Source organism: Xenopus laevis, chromosome 3L, assembly GCF_017654675.1.
Source record: "Xenopus laevis strain J_2021 chromosome 3L, Xenopus_laevis_v10.1, whole genome shotgun sequence".
Classification (NCBI taxonomy): Eukaryota; Metazoa; Chordata; class Amphibia; order Anura; family Pipidae; genus Xenopus; species Xenopus laevis.
In genome coordinates, this window is record NC_054375.1 from 95,399,063 (window position 1) to 95,426,765 (window position 27,703).

Below are 27,703 nucleotides of genomic sequence, written 5' to 3' on the forward strand. Positions count from 1 at the left end.
TCCAGCTGTGGATTAAATTATTTTATATGTATTGCCTTATATAAAAAATTGGCTTCTCAATAAGACATGAATGAGCTGCTGTATGCGTATGTCTGTGTATGTGGGCATGGTATTAGTAGTTGAGGAAGGACACAAGTATGATAGAGGTGTATTGATCATATTGTAATAAAATGCATGAAGGAACTGTACTTTTAAATTGAATATTTTATACTGTGGATGATTAACTTTCAGCAGCTCTTCAGCTTCAGTTCTCAATTCCCTGCCATACTCACTTGTATCTTCCAAGTTCATGTACTAGATGTAGTTCAACTTTATTAATAAGCAAAGGAGAATCAAAAAGCAGTCTTCTCTCTGTCTCCTTACTTTTCACTTTCCACTTTTGTTCCAGTGCTTTCCAAATCCAGGGATGTTCAACCTAAAGTCTTATATCTGTTGTTGAATTATATCTTAAGCATCCATCAAAAGCTGAAGGATTCCATGGGATGCCGCTTGTAATTGCACTTCAACAGCAGCTCAAGGACCCTGGTTAGACATCCTGGTTTTGTCTACTCCTATTCCTTACACCCGATTTCATTGTTCCTTTTTGTGTTGTCTTATTTTTTTTAATAATTACTGAATTTCATACAAATGCGCTTATACCCAGATAACTGGTGAGTTGTTTGTACTGTACCTTTTCTCCCAATATTAATTCTTGCCTTTTTTACAGTGTTAAGCATAGGTGAAGGGGGCTTCTGGGAAGGTTCTGTGAAGGGCAGAAGTGGCTGGTTTCCAGCAGACTGTGTGGAGGAAGTACAGATGAGACAGCCAGATCCAAGGCAAGGTGAGAGAAACTAACCATAATCCAAGTGCCAGTATCATTCATGGAGTACAGAATCACAGTATTTGTAAACATAATATATATTTGCATTTGGAGCACTGGTTACATGCATTACTTTTTAATCCAATCTTGAGATTTAGAAAAGTGAATTCAGTTGTGGAGAATAATATTATGAAGAAAAAACCATTTAGTGGCTTGCTCATAAAAAAAGGTCCTTGGTATAAATAAAACTCTAAGAAAAGACTTGTACAAGTACAGCTTAAATAAGAGAAGGCTAAAAGTGTATACAAAAGGGATATTCTACCAATTTACTCAAGATTTCAACTCTTCAAGGTTCCAAAAAAATGCTATTTCTTGTGACAAGAGAAAAAATATAAAATAACTAAAATATGAAAACAATTTGAATACATAAATCATTCTATAAATCATTTTTGGGCCAATATTTTTCTCATTCCCTGTAAAGGGCATTGAGATGGACAGCTGAAGTTTCCCCATGTGCACAAGATAACTATACTGTTGTGCTGTGTTTCTGTATCATATAAAAGTCCAGTGTTATATTCATTCATTCATTGATATTTATGAGGCACAGTTCCAAGAAGGACTTTTCCTCTACTGTAACACAGGTCTGGAAGGGGAAACACATATTTCTCTCTTATAATCCAACTGTTGGTTAAATGGTGTTAATGGAGCAGTGTTATATTACAGTAACAACAATCAAACTTGCCTAGATGGACATGAATACACAATTATTCAGTTTAAACAAGTACTATTCCTGTATAACACTTCTGTAGACTAATTTAGTCACATACTTTTCCCTAGAAACCCGTGAAGATCGAACAAAGAGGCTCTTCAGACATTACACAGTCGGATCCTATGACTCCTTCACATCACACAGGTAAGATAAGTGTAGCAATGGTCACAGTGTTACACTGAAAGCCATTGTGAATAGAGTATGACAGAGTAAATAGAAAGAAAGACACAATAAAGAATACACTATTATGATAAGTGGGCTGTAGCTCATGGTTACTTGATTGGCTCCTGGGACCCTAGTCTGATACATTGCTCCAGTAATTAGGCAATGAAATACAATAGCACAGGATACATTTAAAAAAAAAAAAAAAAAAGAACAATATTGTGCGCCATTAAGAACCTATAGAGGCAGAGCAAAGGAAGTAAGATTACAGAATGAGGACTAATACTTACAATGTGACTTTTGCAGTGACTACATCATCCAGGAGAAGGTGGCACGGTTGCAGAAAAGAGAACTGGAGGGATTTGGTTTTGTACTGCGAGGGGCAAAAGGTACCGACTTTTAACATCTCCAAAATAAAGCAAAATAAAGCACATAAAAAAATAATGCAAGCTCTGTCCAGTCCAAGATAAGTCCAGTGATCCATCTAAAGTCAGAAGACCAGTTAACTAAGGTCACTTTTTACTTCTGCTAACAAAGTCACACAAAGTTTCATTGAATTAGATGGAACTTCCCATTGTGTTAAGCATGCTGCTGTTGAACCATTTCTAAGCAGAACTAATCACAGGACATAAAATATACTGAAGCCCTTCTGTCTTTATTTATTTTATTCAAGTATAAGTGGACTAGTGAACCCATAATTTTGATGCAGCTGTTTTCCTGATTGGGTCACACATTGTACGATAACTGATTTAATGACAGGAGTAGTGTCTGAAGAGGAAAGCAAAATAAAACTAAAAGTTGAGTAGGACTTTGAACATTATGCCTGAGAAGCAACAATTAGGCATTGGGTGGTATACCATAGAAAAGTAGCAGACACTCACAGATTCCAGAAACAGCCATAGTAAAAGAACTGGAAACATTGTCTTAGGAAAACATTAGACATAGCATGGCCTTATACCTTTTGTGCACTAGGCATCATGGGCATAAAACCACAGAAAATAGGGGTATATTTATCAAACAGTGAAGTTAAAGATCGTCACAGTCCTCTAGAGTGAAATTCCGCCACTCTCCATTCATTTCTACGGGATTTTTAAAAGAGTATTTATCAATGGGAGAAAGTGAAAGTTCATCCTTTGATAAATACGCCTTTCAAAATCCCATAGAAATGAATGGAGAGTGGTGGAATTTGACTCTAGAGGACTGTAGCGATCCCTAACTTCACTCTTTGATAAATATACCCCTATGTGTTGATGTATCTTGTGGTAACTAGGGACTTTGTGGTTGTACACTTAACAGTCCTTACTTTTTTATCGGATGGTTAATTTTATTTCCCTTTAAGGTATAGATTCAGGTCTATAACAGTTTTATTTGGGGAGAACAATATATTTATGGCAGGATAGTAGAATGTAGGAACAAGACACTGCCAAGCACTTCAAGGTTGAATGTCAGTGTAGAGGTACTTACGCCCAAGGCAGGTACTCGTTCCAGTTCCCATTCTGCAGCAGCAATAACAGCAACCTCCTTCTCCTTTACAATGCCCGCTCCCAAATGTAAAACCGTCCCGCTTACCCATTTTTGAATTTGGAGCAAGCAAGGGCAGGTGGAAGCAGAAAGACTACACAGTATTTTTCCTAACTGCGCCCCCACCCCCCACAGCTCTGCTGAATGTTTTGGGAATGCAATGGGATCCATTGCCAGTGGCCTATATTTTGTTTGCATAAACCCTTCAAATAACACTCTGTGAAACTCTTATGTGCTTATATAGCTGAGACACCAATTGAAGAGTTCACACCCACGCCTGCCTTCCCTGCTCTGCAGTATCTGGAGTCTGTTGATGTGGATGGAGTGGCCTGGAGGGCTAGCCTTAGAACTGGGGACTTCTTGATAGAGGTATCTACTCTCAGATCTTTCCTCTCTTTGGAATTTTAGCACATCACTCTGGTCCCCTATTTGGAAAAACCTTATTGTGAAATTCTCTCAATGGTATCTGAGACAGCTTTCTGCTGTATAATGGCTTGCACTTTTTGCATATTCACTTTTTTGTCCTAGACCAGTGATCCCCAACCAGTGGCTGTGAGCAACATGTTGCTCACCAACCCATTGGATGATGCTCCCAGTGGCCTTGAAGCAGGTGCTTATTTTTTAATTCCTAGCTTAAAGGCAAGCTTTACTTGCATAATATCCCTGTGTACTGCCAAACAGAACCTCCTGCAGGCTGCAAGTCCACATAGGGTCTACCAATGGCCAATAACAGCTCATATTTTGCGTCCCCCAAACTTTTTGTGTGCTTGTGTTGCTCTCCAACTTTTTTTTACATTTGAATGTGGCTCACGGGTAAAAAAGGTTGGGGACCCCTGTCGTAGACTATCCTTTTATTTCCCAGATTCAGATGTTCGATGTTCTTAACGTGTGCCTTCCTGTTTCATTTACTCAGTCTTATATCCCTTTAAATTTTCTCTTTCAGTCTTCATTATTTATACTTTGTATGTCACATGCTTTATTTTATTTCTCCTTGCCTCTGCTTCAACTATGTATTTCCCCTTTGTAACTCTTTCTTTCCATTTCTCTTTAAAGGTGAATGGTGTAAATGTGGTGAAGGTCGGACACAAGCAAGTGGTATCTCTAATTCGACAAGGAGGTAGCCACTTGACCATGAAAGTTGTGTCTGTAAGTCGGAAACCTGAAAGTGAGGAGGCTATGCGCAGAAGGGGTAAGAGGTGATGGATGGTAGATAAGAATGAATGAGTGAGAGAAAACACAAACCCTAACTCACATGAGATCTTTATTGGTGTTTCAATGAGTTGTCACGTGCAATCTGTATATAGAAAGTAGAGACAGCTGTAGCAGCCAGCAATTGAAACAATGAACTGAAAAGAACTGCAGGGATCAAATAAAGTTTCTGGTGGAGTAAACTTATTGAACTTCTATACTGTATTTTGCTAATTTACATCCAGGGCATCATTTTAGGTGTTTTCCACTTATCCCTCACTGTAACTGATTTTCTGACTATCTAATGTTATATCTATCTGTCAGGCTAACAATATATCTATTTTGTTTAGAAACAGAATACTGTACTCACAGACTCACATGTATAGGATAAGGAAGACTTAAATACATTGATCCACACTAAAATGTCAATCCTCTGAATGTGGGACCCTTTTAACTGTTAAGTTATACCAGCAGCAGGAGTGCTTGCTCATGTCATTTATATACCACATTTCTATACTTAGACTGAAAGTATAATTTGCTGCTCTTGAAAAGAAAACTAGCAAAGTCTCCTGCCAGTCTTGCACAGATTTGCTACACAGCTAACAATAACAAAAGATACTCAAAATATGCATGGATTGCCTGGTTGAGAAGTCAGTTTAGAACAAGTAAAGCTAACTGGTGGGGAGAGAGAAAAACTATATCCCACTTTCCTCCCCAAGTCTGTAAAATTGTACCCATTAAAAAAATGCACCTAGCACATAACTGCACTGTTATGTGGGTTGAGCATTTCTTGTTAGGCTCAAGGCATAGTGCTCTAGATCAAGACAGAGCCCCCTTGCAGCCGAACCTACTGCCCCTTGCACCCCATGCACCAGTGTGAGTTTAACCAGTAAGTTGGCAAATGATACTAACATAGATGAGTGAGAGTAGTTGCAAGTGCTTTCAGTATGTTATTACAGTGACACTCACTATTTCAAAGTGCAGTGTCAAAGTGGACATTTACATCCTACGTCAGCACTGACCCTTACATGGTGGGTCCAACTTGGCCCAAAATCCACAATGATCACTGTCTAGCCTCTGGCATTACAAAGGAATTGTACATTGTGGGTAAAACATGGGGATTTTGTATCTGCTTAATAAATGAGCCCTGTAATGTACATATAAATGTTTTTTCAAAAGGTTATCTTTCAGTCTTACTTTTTATTTCAGTGGGTTTCATGTTGTTCATTCAGTAAAATAGTTCCTCATTGGTGGGTCTTATATGCCCTAGTGTGGTGTGTACTTTGGCTACCTGTATCTTGGCTATGCCAAATGTCACTCATAGATTGACATTGACATTAAAGGAGAAATTCAACCTTTTAGGCACCCATTCAAAGGTCACCCCCAAACCACAACAATGTGGACTCATAGTAGTGCTCCATTTCCATACCTGTTCCAAAAATAGCACAATGAGGTCACCAGGTGCTGTTTCATGGAGTGTGTCCAGTTAAAGTCAGATCGTCAACACATGCTCTGAGCACAAGATCTCTAGGATTCTGCTTTTGCAGATACGGCAAATGGGATAGGTCATATTTTTCCTATAATGTCATTCTATGTGTGACATTTGGTACACCCAAAGTACACAGAGACAGGTCAATACATATAAGACATACTGTAGTTCTCATATAAAGCAATAGCCATAGGAACAATAAGCATTGAAGTAAATAACTAAGTTAGAAGGCAAGAAACATATTTACCCTGTGAACACTGTTGAATACTGTCATAAGCTCACTAATTAGTCTTTTTGACAATCATATAACTGATGCATTGGGCAATTTAAATCTGTTTGCATCTAAACTCACTTTTTTCAAATGTTTATCCCTGCCACAAAATACATTGCAATGATCTATAAATACAATAATTTATAGTAACATTACTGTGTTCAACATATAGACATTTTCACCAGTGTCAATTATGTATTGGATATCCACCCAAGCTTGGTTATCTACCTACTGTTGACTCTGCTTATCAGATACCTCATGCGCTAAAATACTTATTGTGGCTGAAGGGGAAATATGCGTTGCTAGTTATAAAGTGAGTTTTATTTTTCTTAATGGACTGCCACTATGTGGGGAGATGCTTTGGGGTTTAGATCACCCTCATGAAGGCATAAGGCTAAAGCCGTGCTTGATTGTTATCCCAGATCAGTGTTGTTTGCTCAAGCTGCTAGTGTTCATTCTTTTGATGAACTGCTGATGTTGCTGACTGTGCCAATAAGCTAGTGTAGCTGGAGGAACCAGCAGGTACCACAACATATTCTTTATGCTTGATCTGATGTCCTTGCGCAGTTCCTGATAATTTAATTTTCAGGTCTGAGTGTTCATCTCTTTAATTGATAAGCTTCCACTACTTGCTGAAGTAGCATTTTAATCTCCAACTGGGAGTAAATATGTCCCCTTTCAGTCTCTCTTGTAAATTAGATAATTATTGTGGCAGGGTAGACCAACAAAGCAGATATGACTATTTAATTTATCCACACTGTCAGATGATTTGCTTATTCAACAGCTGGGCATTACAATGTATATTTTGCATTATGGTAAAGAAAGGCAAGAATATCTTGCATTGTGCTTAGATTTCCTTATGCAGCAGCATCTGTATGAACAACACACACGGTCAGATTAGCTAAATTACCAAAACATAACCTTCTATTGCCATGGCTTTCATAAGCTTTGCAAATACATTGGTCTAATGATTTGCTAAAAACCACAGTCAGTGTAACTAAGAATAAGATCCAGTATCATGTTTTAGAAATGTCAGGTTATAGAAATACTGGTTGGTTTAATAAATGAATGTTGCACCCCAGTTACATATATTGCCACCACCCTAGATCTTGAAGCATTTCCTCTAAACGGGCAGAGATTCTTCTGTTGATTTATCTTTTTATCCCTGCTTGGCACAGACTTTCTAGATGAGTGGTTTTTAAACATGCTCAGGGCATACTAGAAGGTTCACATGTCTTCAAGAAATCCAGAGAGCAGAGAATTTTGGAAACCTGATTCCTTTTACGGCTCAGCCAAATGCACAAATAAAACTTGACTTCATCATATCTATGTATATAAAATTTGACAATAGAAATTATCACAAATTTTCATCTTGCTGTGCACTTTGCACAGTTACATTAAATCGGGTTGAAAAAAGACAAAGTCTATCAAGTCCAACCCCTCCAAATGAAAACCCAGCATCCATACACACACCCCTCCCTACTCTCACATAAATTCTATATACCCATACCTATACTAACTATAGAGTTTAGTATCACAATAGCCTTTGATATTCTGTCTGTCCAAAAAATCATCCAAGCCATTCTTAAACATCACCTGGCAGTGCATTCCACAACCTCACAGTCCTGACTGTGAAGAACCCTCTACGTTGCTTCAAATGAAAGTTCTTTTCTTCTAGTCTGAAGGGGTGGCCTCTGGTACGGTGATCCACTTTATAGCTAAAAAGGTCCCCTGCTATTTGTCTATAATGTCCTCTAATGTACTTGTAAAGTGTAATCATGTCCCCTCGCAAGCGCCTTTTTTCCAGAAAAAACAACCCCAACCTTGACAGTCTACCCTCATAATTTAAGTCTTCCACGCCTCTAACCAGTTTAGTTGGACATCCCTGCACTCTCTCCAGCTCATTTATATCCCTCTTAAGGACTGGAGTCCAAAACTGCACTGCATACGCCAGATGAGGCCTTACCAGGGATCTATAAAGAGGCATAATTATGTTTTCATCCCTTGAGTTAATGCCCTTTTTTATGCAAGACAGAACTTTATTTGCTTTAGTAACCACAGAATGACACTGCCCAGACAGCTTGTTATCTACAAAAAACCCTAGATCCTTCTCATTTAAGGAAACTCCCAACACACTGCCATTTAGTGTATAACTTGCATTTATATTATTTTTGCCAAAGTGCATAAACTTGCATTTATCAACATTGAACCTCATTTTCCAGTTTGCTGCCCAGTTTTTCAACTTAGAGAACTCACTCTGCAAAGTGGCAGCATCCTGCATGGAAACTATAGTTCTGCCCAATTTAGTATCATCTGCAAAAATAGAAACAGTACTTTCAATGCCCACCTCCAGGTCATTAATAAACAAGTTGAAAAGCAAGGGACCTAGTACAGAGCCCTGCGGTACTCCACTAACAACACTGGTCCAATTAGAAAATGTTCCATTTACTAACACTCTTTGTAGTCTATCTTTTAGCCAGTTCTCTATCCAGGTACATAGATAGTTAATGGCACCTTTGGCTTTATAGTTCATGAAGGATTTGCTAGTGTTTATTATAAAATTCTGCTTTGATATCTTCAAAAGAAAGTCTATATGGTTGGTCTCCAACATGGCTTTCACAGGCCACATTATATAACTGAAAGGAAATAGAAGGCATTACTGAAACAAATCACTAAATTGCCAAAAACATTGTCTTACAATTGCATAGTTCTTATTACCATTTTATTTCTTTTATCCTGAAAATGGTGTAGTGTCTAGAATTTTGTCAAGATATTATCAAGATTAAGAATTGCTTGGGGGTGCACCATGCTGAGAAAACTTAGTATGTCAGCTTCCTGGAGAGCCCTTTGCTTAATATCCCCTCTAGAATATACAGCAAGCATCTGGTTGTCAAATGATGCTGACAGATGATGGGCCAGAGTTTATGGTATATATCTCCATTCCCCTGCTATAAAATAATACCAGGCTTTAATATGTTTCCAGTTACAAATTCTGTTATCCGCCAACAGCAGAAGCCAGGCCTTCACAATTTTTTGATTAGTCGTTGTTTTAAATTAGCATGACTTTTCCACAAAATTGGATCTGGCAACAGCCGCTTCATTTAACAGTAGTTATGACGAGGGGGTCCTTGGCCTTGGTGGGCCCTGGGCAAAGTCAGATTGGTGAGACCTGTTATTGGTTGATTTATTCCTGCAGTGTGCCCTCAGGAACTGATTTTCACTCTGCAACTGTGAACTTGTGCCCCAATCTAACAACGTTATGTTAAACATGTAATGGGGGCAAATATCTCCTGTGCCTACCCGTTGTTAACCCTTGATGTACTGTTATGTTTTGGGTAGCCGAGGATGAGTAGAGTGCTTTATTAGCAGAATCATGCAGGCATTACACAACAGTAACTTTCACTTTTAAGCAGTCTAGAGTCTAGACAGTATTGTGTATTCACAGTATAACTATTGTGTACAGTGACATCTACAGGCCATTTGTATAAACACCACATATTCCCCCTATAGTAGGAAAGCATTTGGGCAAATGTAATAAACAACAATGCATCTTAAAGCAATAATATACATCATTCACATCACATAGTCCTGGGTCCATGCAGGTAGTTTTCTGATTCTCTCAGTATGCCTTTTAAATTCACTTTCTTCAGGCCTTTCTTCAGGCCTATTGCAGGATTAGGAAGTAGGAGTAGGAAAATGTCCTTCATCAAATGGAGCTTCTCCAATGTCATATCAATCAGGAGCAAGACGACTTGCATTCCATATGCGTCCATCAGACAGTTCATATGTGTATGGTCCTCGCTGGCGTCTCACTTCAAGTGGTGTAGTAAATTTAGATTGTCCTTGTTTCAGTATTCCTGGTTTCTTAATTCTGACTAAAGATCCAGGCTAAAATTGTACTTCTCTGGCACCACGTTTTCTGTCAGTATAAGCCTTGCATTTGGCTTGTTGACGTTTCACAATGTCAGCAGTGGATGATTTTGTAGGCACAGTATTTTGGGGAAGTTTGATGTCTGCAACATGTAACTTAGTGCGCATCTGTCTGCCATGTAATAATTCAGCTGGAGATGATTGGGTTGTTGCATGACACGTTGCTCTGTAGTTATGTAGGAACTCTGTTGTAAATACTTTCCAAGATTTCCCAGTAAGGTTTGCTGTCTATAGTGCTTCTTTCAGACTTCTTCGATTTCTCCATTTTCTTGTGGATGAGAGTTTTAGCCTCTGCCACTGGTGTGTCAATTTGGCTATCAACTGTAATAGCCTTTGCAAGGGTTAAATCCTGCTCTAGGAGCAGTCTCTCTCTAATGCGAGGTGAGTTTGTTTTTTCCACTATTTGGTCTCTTAGCATTTCATCTGTTAGAGTTCCAAACTCACAGGTAACAACCAGCTCTCTCAAAGCTGCTACAAACTGTTCTGTGGATTCTGTGGATTCGCCATTACGCCATTGGCGGAATTTATATCTTTCAGCAACCACATTTACTCTTGGCATGAAAAAGTTCTTTATAGCAGTAAAAGCAGTTTCATAAGTATCATCAGGTAATGGTAATGTATAGAATATACGCTGTCCCTCTGTTCCCAGGCAGTGAATATGTAAAGCACGCTTTCTAGCAGCAGAAATCTCCCCTTGGTCAGCAGCAATAATGTAATTTTCAAACATACAAATCCAAGCAGTAAAAGGTATGGTAGGCTCACCAGGGTTTGGAAGAAAAGGCGCAAGCTGCTGCAGAGGTAGAAGAGCCATTTTGTCATCAATTTGTTATGTTTTGGGTAGCCGAGGATGAGTGCAGTATAACAGTGCTTTATTAGCAGAATCATGCAGGCATTACAGTAACTTTCACTTTTAAGCAGTCTAGACAGTATTGTGTATTCACAGTATAACTATTGTGTACAGTGACATCTACAGGCCATTTGTATAAACACCACATATTCCCCCTATAGTAGGAAAGCATTTGGGCAAATGTAATAAACAACAATGCATCTTAAAGCAATAATATACATCATTCACATCACATAGTCCTGGGTCCATGCAGGTAGTTTTCTGATTCTCTCAGTATGCCTTTTAAATTCACTTTCTTCAGGCCTTTCTTCAGGCCTATTGCAGGATTAGAAAGTAGGAGTAGGAAAATGTCCTTCATCAAATGGAGCTTCTCCAATGTCATATCAATCAGGAGCAAGACGACTTGCATTCCATATGCGTCCATCAGACAGTTCATATGTGTATGGTCCTCGCTGGCGTCTCACTTCAAGTGGTGTAGTAAATTTAGATTGTCCTTGTTTCAGTATTCCTGGTTTCTTAATTCTGACTAAAGATCCAGGCTAAAATTGTACTTCTCTGGCACCACGTTTTCTGTCAGTATAAGCCTTGCATTTGGCTTGTTGACGTTTCACAATGTCAGCAGTGGATGATTTTGTAGGCACAGTATTTTGGGGAAGTTTGATGTCTGCAACATGTAACTTAGTGCGCATCTGTCTGCCATGTAATAATTCAGCTGGAGATGATTGGGTTGTTGCATGACACGTTGCTCTGTAGTTATGTAGGAACTCTGTTGTAAATACTTTCCAAGATTTCCCAGTAAGGTTTGCTGTCTATAGTGCTTCTTTCAGACTTCTTCGATTTCTCCATTTTCTTGTGGATGAGAGTTTTAGCCTCTGCCACTGGTGTGTCAATTTGGCTATCAACTGTAATAGCCTTTGCAAGGGTTAAATCCTGCTCTAGGAGCAGTCTCTCTCTAATGCGAGGTGAGTTTGTTTTTTCCACTATTTGGTCTCTTAGCATTTCATCTGTTAGAGTTCCAAACTCACAGGTAACAACCAGCTCTCTCAAAGCTGCTACAAACTGTTCTGTGGATTCTGTGGATTCGCCATTACGCCATTGGCGGAATTTATATCTTTCAGCAACCACATTTACTCTTGGCATGAAAAAGTTCTTTATAGCAGTAAAAGCAGTTTCATAAGTATCATCAGGTAATGGTAATGTATAGAATATACGCTGTCCCTCTGTTCCCAGGCAGTGAATATGTAAAGCACGCTTTCTAGCAGCAGAAATCTCCCCTTGGTCAGCAGCAATAATGTAATTTTCAAACATACAAATCCAAGCAGTAAAAGGTATGGTAGGCTCACCAGGGTTTGGAAGAAAAGGCGCAAGCTGCTGCAGAGGTAGAAGAGCCATTTTGTCATCAATTTGTTATGTTTTGGGTAGCCGAGGATGAGTGCAGTATAACAGTGCTTTATTAGCAGAATCATGCAGGCATTACAGTAACTTTCACTTTTAAGCAGTCTAGACAGTATTGTGTATTCACAGTATAACTATTGTGTACAGTGACATCTACAGGCCATTTGTATAAACACCACATGTACCACTGAGGTTTTGTGTAGGGGAAACCCTCAGTGAAACACACAATGCAGAGAATTGCAGTTCAACCTCTTCATTGACACAGCCTTCAGCAAAACAGCAGCACATTCACAGGGCTCAATCTCCCAGCCTTTTGTAGCAACATACTGCCAGGAGGGAAACATGTTCACAGGCACCCCTCTTGGGCCCTGGCCGGCTCTATACGGATCTAGCCTTTCCTATTATGCCCTGGCTGGCGGGTTTCCCACTGGGAACACTATGCCCACTCACTCCTAGTAGGGTCCATAGCTGCCCATGCTAGTTACCTAGCTCTCTTACACTTCCTAGAGCATACTGTTTACCACTAGACCTCTTATTATCTAGGCTCAGTAGCTCTTCCAAGAGATGATTCTACTGCTGCAGAGCCTGCTGCTCATCTCTCTTCCCATGACACATCTCTAAAAATCAGTTCCTGTAACCTTCCCTTTTATAACTTCCAATTCTCCACCCACTAAGGCCTTTCCCTTACAACTGTTATCCACTAGAGCCCCCTAGTGGCCAACCTAAATATATGTATTTACCATTACTTAAACATTTATATTAAATTAAACCATTAACATTTTACCCTATTACATCACACCCTCCTGAAATCCAGTCACATCCTCGTGTCTGCCAATAAAACTACTACTCTATATCTTCACACGTATTAGTGGGGTGTCTGTATGCATAAACACTATTCTGATTTAATTGAAACACTTAACAATATAATTTTTTTCTCATATCATTGCCCAAAGTATTTGGCTATTTAGCTCTGCCATCTTTTGCCATACCCCCTCATTTGACAATCCCTTTTCCTGATGGTTATGAACCTGTTTCTTAATAATTGCATTTACAATCATGTAGCCTATGGACTGATTTGAATCCCCTTACTCCATTCACTTTCAGGAAATAAAGTAGTGCACACTCAATGGGGTAAATGGGGTGGTGCACAAAAAATTCACTTATACACTTTGGCACAATACAGGTATAAATGATATTAGGGCAACTAAGGAATGAAGTGTGGTACATATACTCATGTTGTTGCATGCATAAATTAATATATTTATGGCTGTATTACACAGTTTATATTTACATTAATTGTTACTTTGACTACTATTTGTGTATTACCAGTTATTAGTTTTACACCAATGGGGAGATGACTAGTCATGGTGAGAGTTGTCTTATTTTGGCACCAACTTTGGCATTCTTTTTTGTGTGGTTTGAATGGCTTCATTACTTATGCAGTAATAATAAATAAACTTCTGGGTAGATTTATCATAGTATGAAATTAGAGCTCGCCAGAGGAAAAACTCACCCACTTTCTATTTACTCCCATGGTATTTCCAGAAACATATAAATGTTGAAACCACTGATATTTAAATCTCCTTTTAAATATTACATAGGAATGAATTTTGCCCTAATAAGTCCTGTGTTGTACCAAAGTTTGTACCAGATTATGAGTCTGCTATTTAATACACACCTAATATTTGTCATGTGACCAGTGTATTAGACCTGCGAGTGAGGACCCATCTTATTCATTTATCATACTTCGTGGCACTGCACCCAGGCTATTTCCTAGTGTTAAGATTTATAAAATAAACTACTACATAACATTCAGTGCTTACATCCTACGCTAACCTAACATGCCCTGCTGGACCTCTTTTTACTTTGTCCAACAATAACAGCTCACCCCCATACACACACAAAGAAACACTGAAAAATATCACGTCAGTTATCTTGAGAAGCATCTTGTAGTCTTTGTTGCCATTTTAATATCATGCATGCTTTATTGTATAGCAATGCCAACTGTAATTTGTATTATATGAATTTCCCAGTCTGAAAATTTCTCTCGGTTTATCTCTTGATGATGTGTTTTTAACCTGGATTTGGCACATCCTGTTGCTTGTAGTTTGCGCATCTAGCCGGTGTCCTCTGTCTGTCTGTTGTGAACCGGTCTCTTTGAGGCACACAGCCTTTCTCTCTAGATCAGCAACTTGCAACCTTTGGCACTATGAGTGTCGCAGGAGTACAGTTGTAGTGCCAAACACCCAGCAAAGCGAATGCTGAAAATTTTAGTTCTGCAGCAGCTGGCATGCCAAAGATTTCCTGGCACTGCTGTAGATGTTACTTGATGATGGCTGCTGTCTATTTGATTACTATTCACTCTTATTTTTTTACCTTTGTTTTTTTGCTCTCTGTAGATGTTGCAGGCTTTCTATCAATGATTGGTGTTACAGGTTCTCTCAGTCTATAGATGGTGCAATCTCCTTCTCTATGTCTCTTGATGGCGATCTTTCTCTCTTTCCCCCTCCTTCAGATGCATAAAGTGAGAGTAACCATGGAAACTCAGCAAGAGCTGAGAACTGCATCCCTGAGCTTCGAGGATAAAGGAAGGGAGGGAGAGACGCGCATTCACACACTCACACAGAGAGAGAGACACGATGCCCAAAAAGAGCAAGAGATAGGAAAGAGAGGAAAGGGAGTAATACGGAATATAGGGATGTTGAATTAAAAAAATATCAAGGGAAACAAAGAAAAGCCAGCAGGGAAAGAGAACAGAAATTATCTGGCAGTAGATGAGGAAGACAAGTGGTGAGCAGGTGCAGGAGACGCAGTGAATCTGCATAATATATAGGAGCTGCTCACATAGGCTGCTACAGTCTTGTGCAAAATTAACAAACTGCACAGTCCTCTCAGCCCCGCATGGCTCTGCCGGGGGTCCTAGTGCAAGGACGCCAGGATGAAGTCACGCCGCAGGGTAGGGAAGCTGCTGGCGCAGTGTGACCCTTCATCTCGAGAGTATGAGGAAATGGTTGTGGAAAAACGGCGGTTCCTTCCAGACCCCAGACGTCTGTTGGATAAGACCTGTAAGGTCACTTCTCTTTTCCTTCCAGCTCCCCCACCACCGAAGAGAGCGCCAAGCACCACACTTACCCTGAGATCCAAGTCCATGACAGCTGAGCTTGAAGAACTGGGTGAGTTTACAACAAATAAGATAAGGGGTGTGACAAGACTGAATGCTTAGAGGATGCCTGAGTAAGAGTGAGTATTACCAGATGCTCACATAATAGAATCTACAGGTCATTTTTGGCTTAACAAAGGGTCCGCATTAGATACCCACTACTCAGAACTGAATAGTTTATGGCAGGGCAGTGTAATGATGACTCTATTTTGCATGTTGATGTGCTATATAAAATTAATTGACAGAACACAAGACTTTTAGGCTAGGACAATATGACAGCATTTGTGTGTAGGCAATGCATATGTACAGAAAAAGGTTTTAATGCCTGAAGCTGTTGAATGGTGCCTTGTCATTCAGAGCAAGACTGGGATAAAAAGGGCTGCAATAATTCTGTGCTCTATGAGCTAGCTTGCAGAAACACACTTGATTTACCGTGCCTGAAATATAAGGCCTGTACAGCATGACTGTGTCACATTTTGGCAGTGAAGAGTATTTAAAGACTGTAAAATTGATAAATGTGAAAGAGAATATTTGTTTGGGATTAACAGAATGCGAAAATTGGAAGGTGATTGTGGCCAATTTTACTTTCCATTTATTTGTAGGGCAGAATTAATCAAACATAAATATTATAATGCAGGAATGTAAATTAGGAATATGTAAAATTTAGCTTTTATGTTAGCCTGATGGCTGGAAATGTGTGGTAGACAAAACAGCCTTCAAAGAAAGAGTGTGGTCAGAACCATATAACATGCAGTCCTGAGAAAGAAACCCTGTCAGAATCTTAGCCACCCAAACTGGGGAAAGATTATATGTTGCACACATAAATTGAAATTAGTCTAAAAACCATTGGTGATGCGGTTTAAAATAGACAAAGTCGAATAATGACACAATTATTGAGTTTTATCTAAGTATGATGGTACCTACTGCCCTTACAAATGCTTTAGATTATTAAAATCCCCTTACATTAGCCAGTTATTTGTATTGACATATAAAATGTAATTTTGTTTGTATTATTTTAGGTGGGAAATGCACCTACATACAATTAAGAATTTGAGAAGGGAAACATAATGGCTCACATACGATGAGCACAGTCACAAAGTTTGAGTGGTAGTGTGTTGTGGAACAGCTATGATCCAAAAATTGTAAAAAATGCTAACAATGTTATTTCTGCACCACCACTAAAAAGCCATACAAGTCCGTTCTTTTGCTTCAAGATCCAATGACTTAAGACAAGAAACCAATGACTGTGGCAAAATATGTCACTTAAAAGAAAAGTTAATTTTAGAATTAGTTTTAGAAATGTTCGTCTATTTAGTCTCTCTGCCATCTGTGAGTTTGATAACATATTTATTATATTAATTTTTTTTTATTGAGACCATTTACTATTTATAATACAGGTGACAATACAAAAAGATGAATAATACAAAATAAAACACAATCAGTAAAAAAATAAAGACAAGTTAGAATACAACAATCTACATCATACTAAAAGTAGACTTTTAGGTGAATTTCCACTTGGAATATGCTACCAAAGCTGTACCCAAACAGCATGAGATTTTACTAGGCTTAATATATGCTGGAAGAAAGCTGTATATAAATGGCTTGTGTCAATTTGCAAAGCATGATATCTAGAAAACTCAGAATGACGGGAAGGCCATCTCCTATAGAGTCTTTTATAAACAAATAATTCTTGTTTTAAAAAATAATTTCATTTTTCTTTGTAATAATAAAACAGTACCTTGTAGTTGAATTGAACTAAGCTGCACAAATCCTTATTGGATGCAAAATAATCCTATTGGATTTATTTAATGTTTAAATTGTTTTTAGTAGATTTATGGCGATCCAAATTACAGAAAGATCCCTTATCCAGGAATCCCCAGGTCCCAAGCGTTCCAAATAATATATCCCAAACCTGTATTTAATTTTTGTGTCCCAGAAACATCAACAACAACGCGCTCCTCAGCCATACCAACAAACTGAAGAACCTGCAGTAAATGGGAAGGACATACCAAAGAGATCAGTTTAAAGGAGAATTAAAGCATTACAAAGAGTTTGGGTGGAAATGCTACATATAGGGAAATGTATTATGCATAATTTATATATGGGACCACAAAACAAAAATGTAAAATGAGGGGAAACTAAAAATCAGGGGGTGTAAAATGGGGCTTCTACTGTAACTCAAATTATCTTGAATGAACTTACAACTTGAATGGTTTCTTATTTAAGAAAAAACTTGATTCATCGAAATCGATTTCCGCAACCAGAAAACTCGAAATAATTGAGCTTTCGATGGAAAAAAACATCAAATCTCTCAAATTGATTGAGTTTTCGGGCAAAACTTGAAAAACTCGATTATGAAGGCTATTAACATCTCTGATATTAACTCCTACAGAACTTCGACAGGTTTTAGATGGTGTCTTTTTGGATTCAAGCTATTTCCAGGGTCGAAAATGTCATTTTTGACCCCATCAAAAACCTTGAAAACTGGAATTTTCATTAAAAACACAACTCGAAATTTAAATAAATAACTCACTTAATGTCTTGGGGTTCTGTACCAACCCAAGGCAACCACAGCTCTTCAGCAGTAAAATTCTGTGCCTATGAAGATACCCCCAGTAGCTCCTCATCTGCTTTTCTGCTGATTTACTGCACATACTCTGGGCTGCTGTCAGTTACTGAGCTTAGGGGCCCACTCACAATATACAAGGCTGATTAGTAATTAATTCAGATTCACATTTTATGGCAGCACAGAAACCAGTGTAATTTGCACCAGAATGTTATTATCAGCCCTGTATCATCAGCTTCTATTACAACTGATTTCCAGTACCATTATTTAGTTCACAACTCATTTTCTACTTTATTATTTGCAGCAACCCCTAAGCTTAACTTCTCAACAGCCGCTCAGATCACACTGAGTATGTGCATGTCACTGACACTCCTAACAGAAACCAAAATGGGGAGCTCCTGAGACAACATTAAAGGCCTGGATCATTACTGTTATAGATTTGCTGAACCTTTAGCTAGTGCAGTAAGTTCACTAGCAAAAATACAGCATTTCTAGCCACATTCATTTATAGAGTTTGCATCTCCTTTAAAGTAAATCAATGAATTAATTTGTTTTCCCACTCCCATAATGTGAGCATATGTGAAAAATATCTCAATTCAAGCAGTTAATATCGTAGCACTTTGTGAGGGCAAGCTGTGTGCCATACTACACTGGTGTTGCAGGGCTTCTTTAGAAGTTATAATTCTTCTGGAAATACTTTTCTAAGGTATAAAGATCTAGTCATATTCTGTACTGCTGCTACTTAGATATAGATGTTGAAAAGCTGTTAAAAAACATGTGATAGATCTCAGATAATTTACACCCAGTAGATTTTGTATTAAATGCATAAAATTTAAACAAGTCTTACGACAGTGGTATCTTGCCAAACTAGTCCACTTTAATGGAGATCAAATGTAGTTATAGTGCAAAAATGAGTGTGTGTGCATTTTCTAGAGATAATCATTAGCTGTAGGCTAACCATAGTTCATTTGAATAGTTCAGTTTGAATGGTGGTGCTTCCAAAGGATCTAGTCACCGCTTTTTCAGTAGAAAATATTAGTATTTATTAGTATTCATTTCTATTTGTTTCTCTTTTTCCACACTTGTAGAAAGACTTGATGAAATCTTGGTGGCATCGGATCCCTCCTTGTGCCCAGAAATTGCTGAAGCTGATTCTAGAGCTGCTACTGTCAAACAGAGACCAACAAGCAGGCGCATCACCCCAGCTGAGATCAGTGTAAGAGATGAGCATTTATAGAATTAAAATCCTTAGCTGGGATCAACCTTATAACAACATAAAATGCAAAAATGTTTTTATTTCCCAAGAAAATTAAAATTGTACTATAGAAAAGTACAATCTATACTACTGTATATTGAAATGCACTTTTAATCATTTAGATTGTAAGCTCTACGAGGCAGGGACCTCCTTCCTCTTGTATCATTTATTTAATTTGGTCATGGTTTGGAAAGCAATACTAATCCTATGATGTCACTACAGTAGGGATTTCTGGGTAATGCATAGTTAAATGACTTCATATGCAGGTAGAAGACATAATTGTTGTCTTTTGCTCTCTTCTTTACAGTCATTGCTGGAGAGGCAGGGGATTCCCCAACATGCAGTATCCCATTACCCCATCGAGAAACATCATTTTCCTCTTCATCATGGAATGTCTCGGACAAAATCTGTGGGTAAGAGACATTACATTATCAACTTAAATTACAAAAAGCTATAAACTGACTAGGAATCAGTTGCAACTTTAAAAGAGCAGCAAAATATTAAGGGTTTGTTATAAATCTCAGTTATAGCTTTCTGAACGATGATGTCTCAGTATTCAGATCTCCATCGTTAAATTGTTTAATTTATTTTGAGTAGCTTTTGAGTACTATTGGAGAAAAGTACTATGGGAATATTATTATTATTATTAGTTATTGCTTTTGCTATCAAAATGATATGAAGTTGTAAACTATTTAGTGCAAATGAGATTTGTGAACAGAATCTACTTATTAGAATTTGTAATCCTGTTATAGGTACTTTGTAAATGTAAGGTGGTAAATCTTTGTGGTTGTTTAGTTTTAATCGTATCTTTCTTACCTTAGGTGAGGATGAGAAGTTATCAGATTCTTTCTTTGATGGCCGTTTTCCACGCAGTACATCCATGCAGGATTCATTAAGGGAAGGTCCTAGAATCCCACCACCCCCACAAAAAGCTGCACCACCTCCTCCAACTCCATATTATTTTGACACTGGACCACCCCCAACTTTTTCCCCACCCCCTCCTCCAGGCAGAGGTTATGATACAGTGCATTCCAGCTTCAAACCAGGGTTTGAAGCCAGGTTTCATGGGCTCCAACATGGAATGGGTTCTGCTGAGCTTCTAAGCATGGATCGTGGTCTGCCCCCTCCTGATAGACAAAAGAGAGCTCGCTCCATGATAATCCTTCAGGATACATCCCATATCCCAGTAGAACCCACAAGTATTCCACGACCAGGTCCATCTCCTACTCCTCCAGAGAAACTGAAAAGAAGAAGTCGAGCTGCAGAAAATACATATGCCAACGTGGGTATTTATGCACCAATGAAGCCACAAAGAAAGAAGAGCCCCCTTGTGAAGCAGCTTCAAGTGGAAGATGCCCAGGAAAGAGCAGCATTAGCTATGGTTGGAAGCTTTTCGCGTGATCCTTCACCATCTCAGCGCAGCCCAAGACAGAGCATGATGGAACTACGGACAGCTCACCATGATCCACTCAGTAGTCCTTTTGTGACAGCACTTGCAGGAGTGATGAAGGAACGTGAAAGGAGGCTGGATGAAAAGCGTAAATCCACAGTCTTCCTCTCAGTCGGAGCACTAGAGGGTACACCTCCATCTCCAGATCTCCCATCCCTGCAGCCTTCTCGATCTGTTGATGAGCGATTGTTGGGGAGTCGTGACGTTCTTCTTCCCTCACCTGGATCCTCTTTAAAATCTTTAATGTATAGTGGTTCTCATTCCACTTTTATTCACCCACTAACTGGCAAGCCTCTTGATCCAAACTCACCCCTTGCTCTTGCGCTGGCCGCAAGGGAGAGAGCACTATCTGCTCAGGCACCTTCTCCCCCTCCTCCAAGGACACCTACCCCAGTAAGGAGCCCAGAATCAGACAGAGCTCCTCCACTCTTCCTGGAAATACAAACCAAAGAGGGAGAGATGGGAATGGAGTTGGAAGGGTCGGCATCCCCAATTTACAGTCCATCAGGGGCACAAATTAAAGGTCAGTGGATAACACCTTTACGCAGAGATGGAAACATTCGCCCAGATAAGAGCCCCGAGAGACCAGAGAGCAAGGTGGAAGAGCGAAAACCTATGATCCTAAGCATTGTGGACACATCTCAACAGAAAACAGCAGGCCTTATCATGGTTCATGCTACGAGCAATGGAACAGAAGAAAAAGAACAGGAGCCAAAAGCTACAATTGACAAGAAGGAAGTTGTACAACCCCCAGATATTGAAGAGAAAGCCCCCTCCAGCTCTTCATCTGACAAGACACTTGGCCAGGGAAGCTCAGAAGAAGAAGTTGAACCCTTTGGAGGCAACCTGCCACCTGCCATGCTTTCCTCAAGTGATGAGGAGACAAGAGAAGAGCTGGCAAAAATTGGACTGTTGCCTCCTCCTGTTGCATTTGCCAATGGAGTTCTGGTCACCAAAACTGGCACCCCCATAAGCCAACTGACTAGACCTGGTTCTTTGGCTGTGCCATCTGCCAAGCAAGCCAGCAGTACAACACCCTCAGGGAAGCCCTCTGATGCACCACTTCCCCACCCGGAGTCAGCTACAGATTCAGGTGTGGAAGAAGTGGACACGAGGAGCTCGAGTGACCACCACCTGGAGACCACGAGCACCATTTCTACTGTGTCTAGTATGTCCACTCTTTCCTCTGAAAGTGGCGAACCCACTGACACCTACACCTCGTATGCTGACGGTCAAACTTTTATACTCGAGAAGCCACCAGTGCCTCCAAAGCCCAAACTCAAGTCTCAACTGATGAAGGGCACCGTGACCTTCAGGGACCCCCTGCTCAAACAATCCTCGGACAGTGAGCTCATTGCCCAGCAGCAACTTGCAGCGGGCCGCCCGCGCTACCTCTTTCAGAGAAGATCTAAGCTATGGGGAGACCCAGTTGAGAGCCGACCCCTTTCCCACGGGGGCCCTGTGGAAATAGAAAAGCCGTCAGTGATTGGAGAAATCAGTTCCCGACTCCAGCTGCTGAACAAGGACACACGATCACTAGGGGAGGAGCCATCAATTCCAGGAATGGAACCGGTTAAGAAGTCTCCCGTAGTGGCAGCTCGGTAAGAAAAAGTGAAATATAGTTAAGAAGACCACAGAGAGGGTTGGTTGTAAAGAAGTAGGTGCTATAATCAATGAAATTTGTGAAAAATAATCTGTTCTAAAGGAAAACTTAACCCTAAAAATGAATATGGCTAGAAATGTACTTCTTACTGAACTTCTTATTGAACCAGCCTGAAGGTTCAGCTAATCTATAGCAGTAATGATCCAGGCCTTCAAAGTTGTCACAAGAGTTACCCATTTTGAATTTTGTTAGGAGTGTCTGCGACACACACTTGCTCAGTGTGCTCTGAGCAGCTATTGAGAAGCTAAGCTTAGGGGTTGTCACAAATCATCAGAAAATGAGGTTTATCAGTCATAGAAGCTGAAGCTCCAGCACTGATTATTAAATTACGATACTAATTGTACTGATTCCTGAGCTGTCAGGTACCAATTATCTGAATTACTTACTAATCAGCCTTACATTGTAACATTTATATTATATATTCAGTTCTAAGCTCAAGTGACAGCAGCACAGAGCATGTGCAATGAATTAGCAGAAAAGAAGATGGGGAGCTATAGTAGCTTCTTTGCAGATATAGAGCTTCACTGCTAAAGGGCTATCTATGGTTGCCGGTATATAACCCAAAACATAAATGTACAACATTTCTGCCATATTTCTTTAGCTAAACTTTAGTTCTCCTCTAAGACATAATGGATTTGAGGTCTCATTTACTAATATGTGTGCAAAAATGGATGCTAATCTCCATGCTTTTAACCAACAATACATTCACACAACTTGTGCACAATTTCCCAGTGCAGATGTTTATTAGTATTTCCATTGGTAATTTGAGTATTTGTTGTGTGGGTGCAGTTGCATTATTTCCAGGGCAATTCATTATGTGCAACACACAGGGGAGCCCTGGAACTCACTTCCTCAAGGCAGGTGTTTACATCATACACCTCATGCAGCAAAGCACAACTTCTTTATTGCAAGTATAGAATAAAATGTATTGATGCAAATACATTTGTGAATGGCATTTTAAAGGATGCATGTTTGTGCTTTGCACTGCACCTTCAGATGAACCTTGTGTTAAAGAACTAAAACATGTGCAGATAGATAGATAGATAGATAGATAGATAGATAGATAGATAGATGATAGTTAATCTTTCTCTCTTTTTGTGCAAATCCTGTGAGTGCCAGTACTTGAAACTCTATATTTATAATTTTTACTTGAGCACCCAGGTCTTTTGGTTATCTTTTGAGGTGTACCTATGGCAACTTGTACCTATGGCTTTTCTATCTATCTATCTATCTATCTATCTATCTATCTATCTATCTATCTATATATATACTCAATTATATATATATATATATATATATATATATATATATATATATATATATATCCTCGATTATATATATATATATACTCGATTATATATATATACTCGATTTGGTCTACGGAAGTGCTAATCCCCATACTATTGCAAAAAATAACCATATAAGCAGCCATGTAGCATGTAATGATTACCCGCCTGCTGAGTAGTGTTCATCCTTAGGGTAGCGTCAGGGGCGATCCTGGCCCCTCCGCCGCCTGAGGCAGCAGCAGTTGTTGCTGCCCCCTCTCCCCATGAAATTCGCTCTTAAAGTACCAGGAGCAGCAGTTTTGCTGCCCCTGGTACCTAGTGGGGCGCTGCCGCCTGAGGCGACAGCCTCAACTCGCCTCATTGGCGAAGCATCCCGGGGTAGCATTATGGCATTGTGTTGCATTATGGCGGCTCCGTATCACTGCGTGTTCTCAGTCGGTCTCTGGAATCCATGCAGAGTGCAGCGGTGTCAGTATTACTGCGCTAGATATTGCGATTCGTCTCAATTTGCCGTAGTCAGTTGTGGCACTGCGAGCGGTGGCTGACGTATAGGCAGGCATCACTGGACAACCTGGGTTGTTAGGGAATCCTTCCTTAGCAACTCACGTGCATGTGATTCAACTGAATGTGAATATGAGTTGCTAAGGGAAGGTTCCCTTACAACCCAGTTTGTCCAGCGATGCCAGTTTAGAGAGAATAAGCTTTAATGTTTAAGGGCCCCATAGTGAGACAGCACACGGGGTCAGCAACTTCACACAGAGATCTGTAGCACTGACTCTGACTGTAGGGCCTTTCTAAATAGGGCTGATACATATAGGGGGTTATTTATTAAAGTCTGAATCCAAAAAACATAGTAAATTGCAAGTTTTCATAACTATAAAATTCAATTTTTTTAAGATTTATTATACCCCCGAGGGTGTAAAAAGTCTAAATCTGAAAATACTGCATCTCAGACCTGCTGAGGTTGTATATAAGTCAATGGGAGAGGTCCCTATCCTATTTGGAAGTTTCTGTGGTCTGCGACTTTTTCGGGCTTTTCAGGCAACAATCTGAAAAATTTATTTTTGTGAAAAAGTCTGAAAAATCCCATGATATGTATTTTCGCTCAATTTTATCAAGTTTGACTTTTTGTAAGTTTGACTTTTTTTATATACTGTAAATAAGGTCCATTGTGTCATGAACAAGTATTTGCCATGGCATTATACATCTAAAATAGACAATATAAAAATGGAATACTTTTATAGTATTTTAAAAAGGATTTTTACCAAAACTTTATTAGCACCATTCATCCATCAGCCAAATGCTACTACCAAAATGACCAAGCTCCCTTTAAAGATTCTACTGTAATTGCATTAAATGACATGTGGTTCAGTAAATTCCTACTCCTGCTACGAATTATTTTGTAACTCTGTGCTGCTCACCGCAGTTAATGGCCCGGGTGCCTCACGCCCCGGACCTCTCACTTAAATTACAGAGCCTGCATGGTTCACTTAGACTCCCCACACAGGAGACACATGCACATTATTAGTCAATCATGCAGTGAGTCTTACCCCACACACGTTGTGACCCGGGTGCCGCCGCCCGAGTCCATTACTAGGAGGAACGTCAGTAATACATCAATCGTTCAGTAATACATCAACTCTTGGGTCTTTCCAAGAAATCGCTTGTTTCCAGATCAAGGGTAAAAAGTTATGTTCTTTATTTTAACATCCAATTAATTACAGATAGCGTCTGAGGTCTGACGCGTTTCGTGTTCACACACTTCATCCTTCCCACTGCTGACTGTTTTCCCAAACTATGCATTCTCCAGATCAACATGGATTATCAGGTTGGATAGGGTTAGGGAACTGACTCACCTGCATTTTTTTTTAGAAAGGCTCTGCAATAAGAACCAGTAGTTGGCAGTTCTTGGTGTGGGGGCGCTGGCTACAACTGGCAGTTTTAACAATTTATAACAGTAAATAATAAAAACATACTTAAAAAATGGCCTAATTTGTAAAAGTCACAGTTTTTTCCCCAAAAAGAGGTCAACTGCCCCTGTAAATTATACCTCGCTGGATTGTTCTAAAATTGTGGCAACCTCACTATTAAAACAGAATCCTAATTGTGCCAATGAATCAGAAAATTTGCAGTTGAGCTGTGGCAAAAAAATATTAAGGGGCCGATTCATTAACTTCGAGTGAAGGATTCGAAGTAAAAAAACTTCGAATTTCGAAGTGTTTTTTTGGGCTACTTCGACCATCGAATGGGCTAGTTCGACCTTCGACTACGACTACGACTTCGAATCGAAGGATTCGAAGTAAAAATCGTTCAACTATTCGACCATTCGATAGTCGAAGTACTGTCTCTTTAAAAAAAACTTCGACCCCCTAGTTCGGCAGATAAAAGCTACCGAAGTCAATGTTAGCCTATGGGGAAGGTCCCCATAGGCTTGCCTAAGTTTTTTTGATCGAAGGATATTACTTCGATCGTTGGATTCAAATCCTTCGAATCATTCGATTCGAAGGATTTAATCGTTCGATCGAAGGAATAATCCTTCGATCGTACGATTGCAGAATTTGCGCTAAATCCTTCGACTTCGATATTCGAAGTCGAAGGATTTCAATTCCTAGTCGAATATCGAGGGTTAATTAACCCTCGATATTCGACCCTTGATGAATCGGCCCCAATATGTGGGTTACAGTGGTACTCTGTCCCATATACTGTGTTTTCTACCAATAGGATTTATTGATATGTTGATGAATATATTTTCCCATGCTTGATATAAACACATTGCACAATCTGTACCATGGTATAGTATACAGGTATGGGAAAGCTCAGAATAACAGAAAGGCTAGCTCCCATTTTAAACAAATAATGCAATTTAAAAAAAAAAAAAGTATCTTTTTTTTCCTCTCTGAAAAAATAAAACTTTACCTTGTACTTGATGGTAACTAAGCTGCATGAATCCAAATTACAGAAAGATGCCTTATCCGGAAAGCAGATCCCAAGCATTCTGGATAATAGATCCTATCCCTGTATTAATTCCTCGGCATAAAAAACGCACTATAGAACAGCCCACAAATGAGGCAGTTGCTTCAGGCTGCTGATTCTGTTTTAGAAAGCAACATGAAATGACTCTAATCTAATCTAAATGATTACTATGACAGCAATAACTCTGTTTTTGCTTTCTTTCTAAAAAAAAAAAAAAAGGTTCAGTTCTATGCCATTGAATTTGAAGTTATACTAATAGAGAAGAGCACCTGTCTTAAAAAGGGATTTAGAATGTCTGGCAGCAGGTTTGCCAATTTCTACGGCTGTATGGGATCTGTTATCCGGAAACCGTTTATCCAGAAAGCTCCAAATTACAAGATGACAGTCTCCTATGGACTCAATTTTAATTAAATAATTCAGGTTTTTACTATTTTTATTATTTTTCTTTGTAACAATTAAACACTACTTTGTTCTTGATCCCAACTAAGATATAAGTAATCTTTATTACAGGTAAATGTGTGAAATTCATGTATGGAGATCAAAATTACGGAAAGATCCCTTTTCTGGAATACCCCAGGTTCCCGAGCATTCTGGATAACAGGTCCCACACCTGTATTACTAATGACAGATTCAGATCATGGGCTTGCTCTTAGTAGTCCTATTATTTCCAGGCTGTGACTCAAGTCTGGATATTGAGTGTTGTTTTTGTGTGGGTTTCTGCATTTTTTTTTTTTGTGGAATTTCCAAATAAGATATATCAACTGTGATCCAGCAGTGTTGTCACTGAGATAAGGTATTAGCTCCTGTTACAGTATGTAAATGCATGTTACTGGCTGCTGCTGGATTTCCCTCGCTGTACAGTGTTGTGCAACCTGTTGACACTTTATTTATAAGGGATAATAGATTCTGAAATATCCCATTAGAATAAAATCCTGTTAGCAGTCATGGCAATGGCCTCGAATTCAGAATTTGTGTAGAG

The 27,703-nt window shown here is 39.3% G+C and overlaps 1 protein-coding gene across 4 annotated transcripts in view; it reads left to right on the forward strand.

Annotated features, from left to right (window-relative positions):
* Positions 1 to 27,703, forward strand: part of LOC108711262 (SH3 and multiple ankyrin repeat domains protein 3) — a 182,400-nt gene that overhangs the window by 146,652 nt on the left and 8,045 nt on the right. For all 4 annotated transcript variants that reach the window (XM_041586629.1, XM_041586630.1, XM_041586631.1 and 1 more), the window contains exons 13-21: positions 707 to 820; positions 1,637 to 1,712; positions 2,037 to 2,119; positions 3,496 to 3,620; positions 4,305 to 4,440; positions 15,464 to 15,544; positions 19,186 to 19,313; positions 19,660 to 19,765; positions 20,174 to 22,403. In XM_041586629.1, the coding sequence (XP_041442563.1) occupies positions 707 to 820; positions 1,637 to 1,712; positions 2,037 to 2,119; positions 3,496 to 3,620; positions 4,305 to 4,440; positions 15,464 to 15,544; positions 19,186 to 19,313; positions 19,660 to 19,765; positions 20,174 to 22,403 (3,079 nt within the window). The remainder of the gene's footprint in view (positions 1 to 706; positions 821 to 1,636; positions 1,713 to 2,036; positions 2,120 to 3,495; positions 3,621 to 4,304; positions 4,441 to 15,463; positions 15,545 to 19,185; positions 19,314 to 19,659; positions 19,766 to 20,173; positions 22,404 to 27,703) is intronic.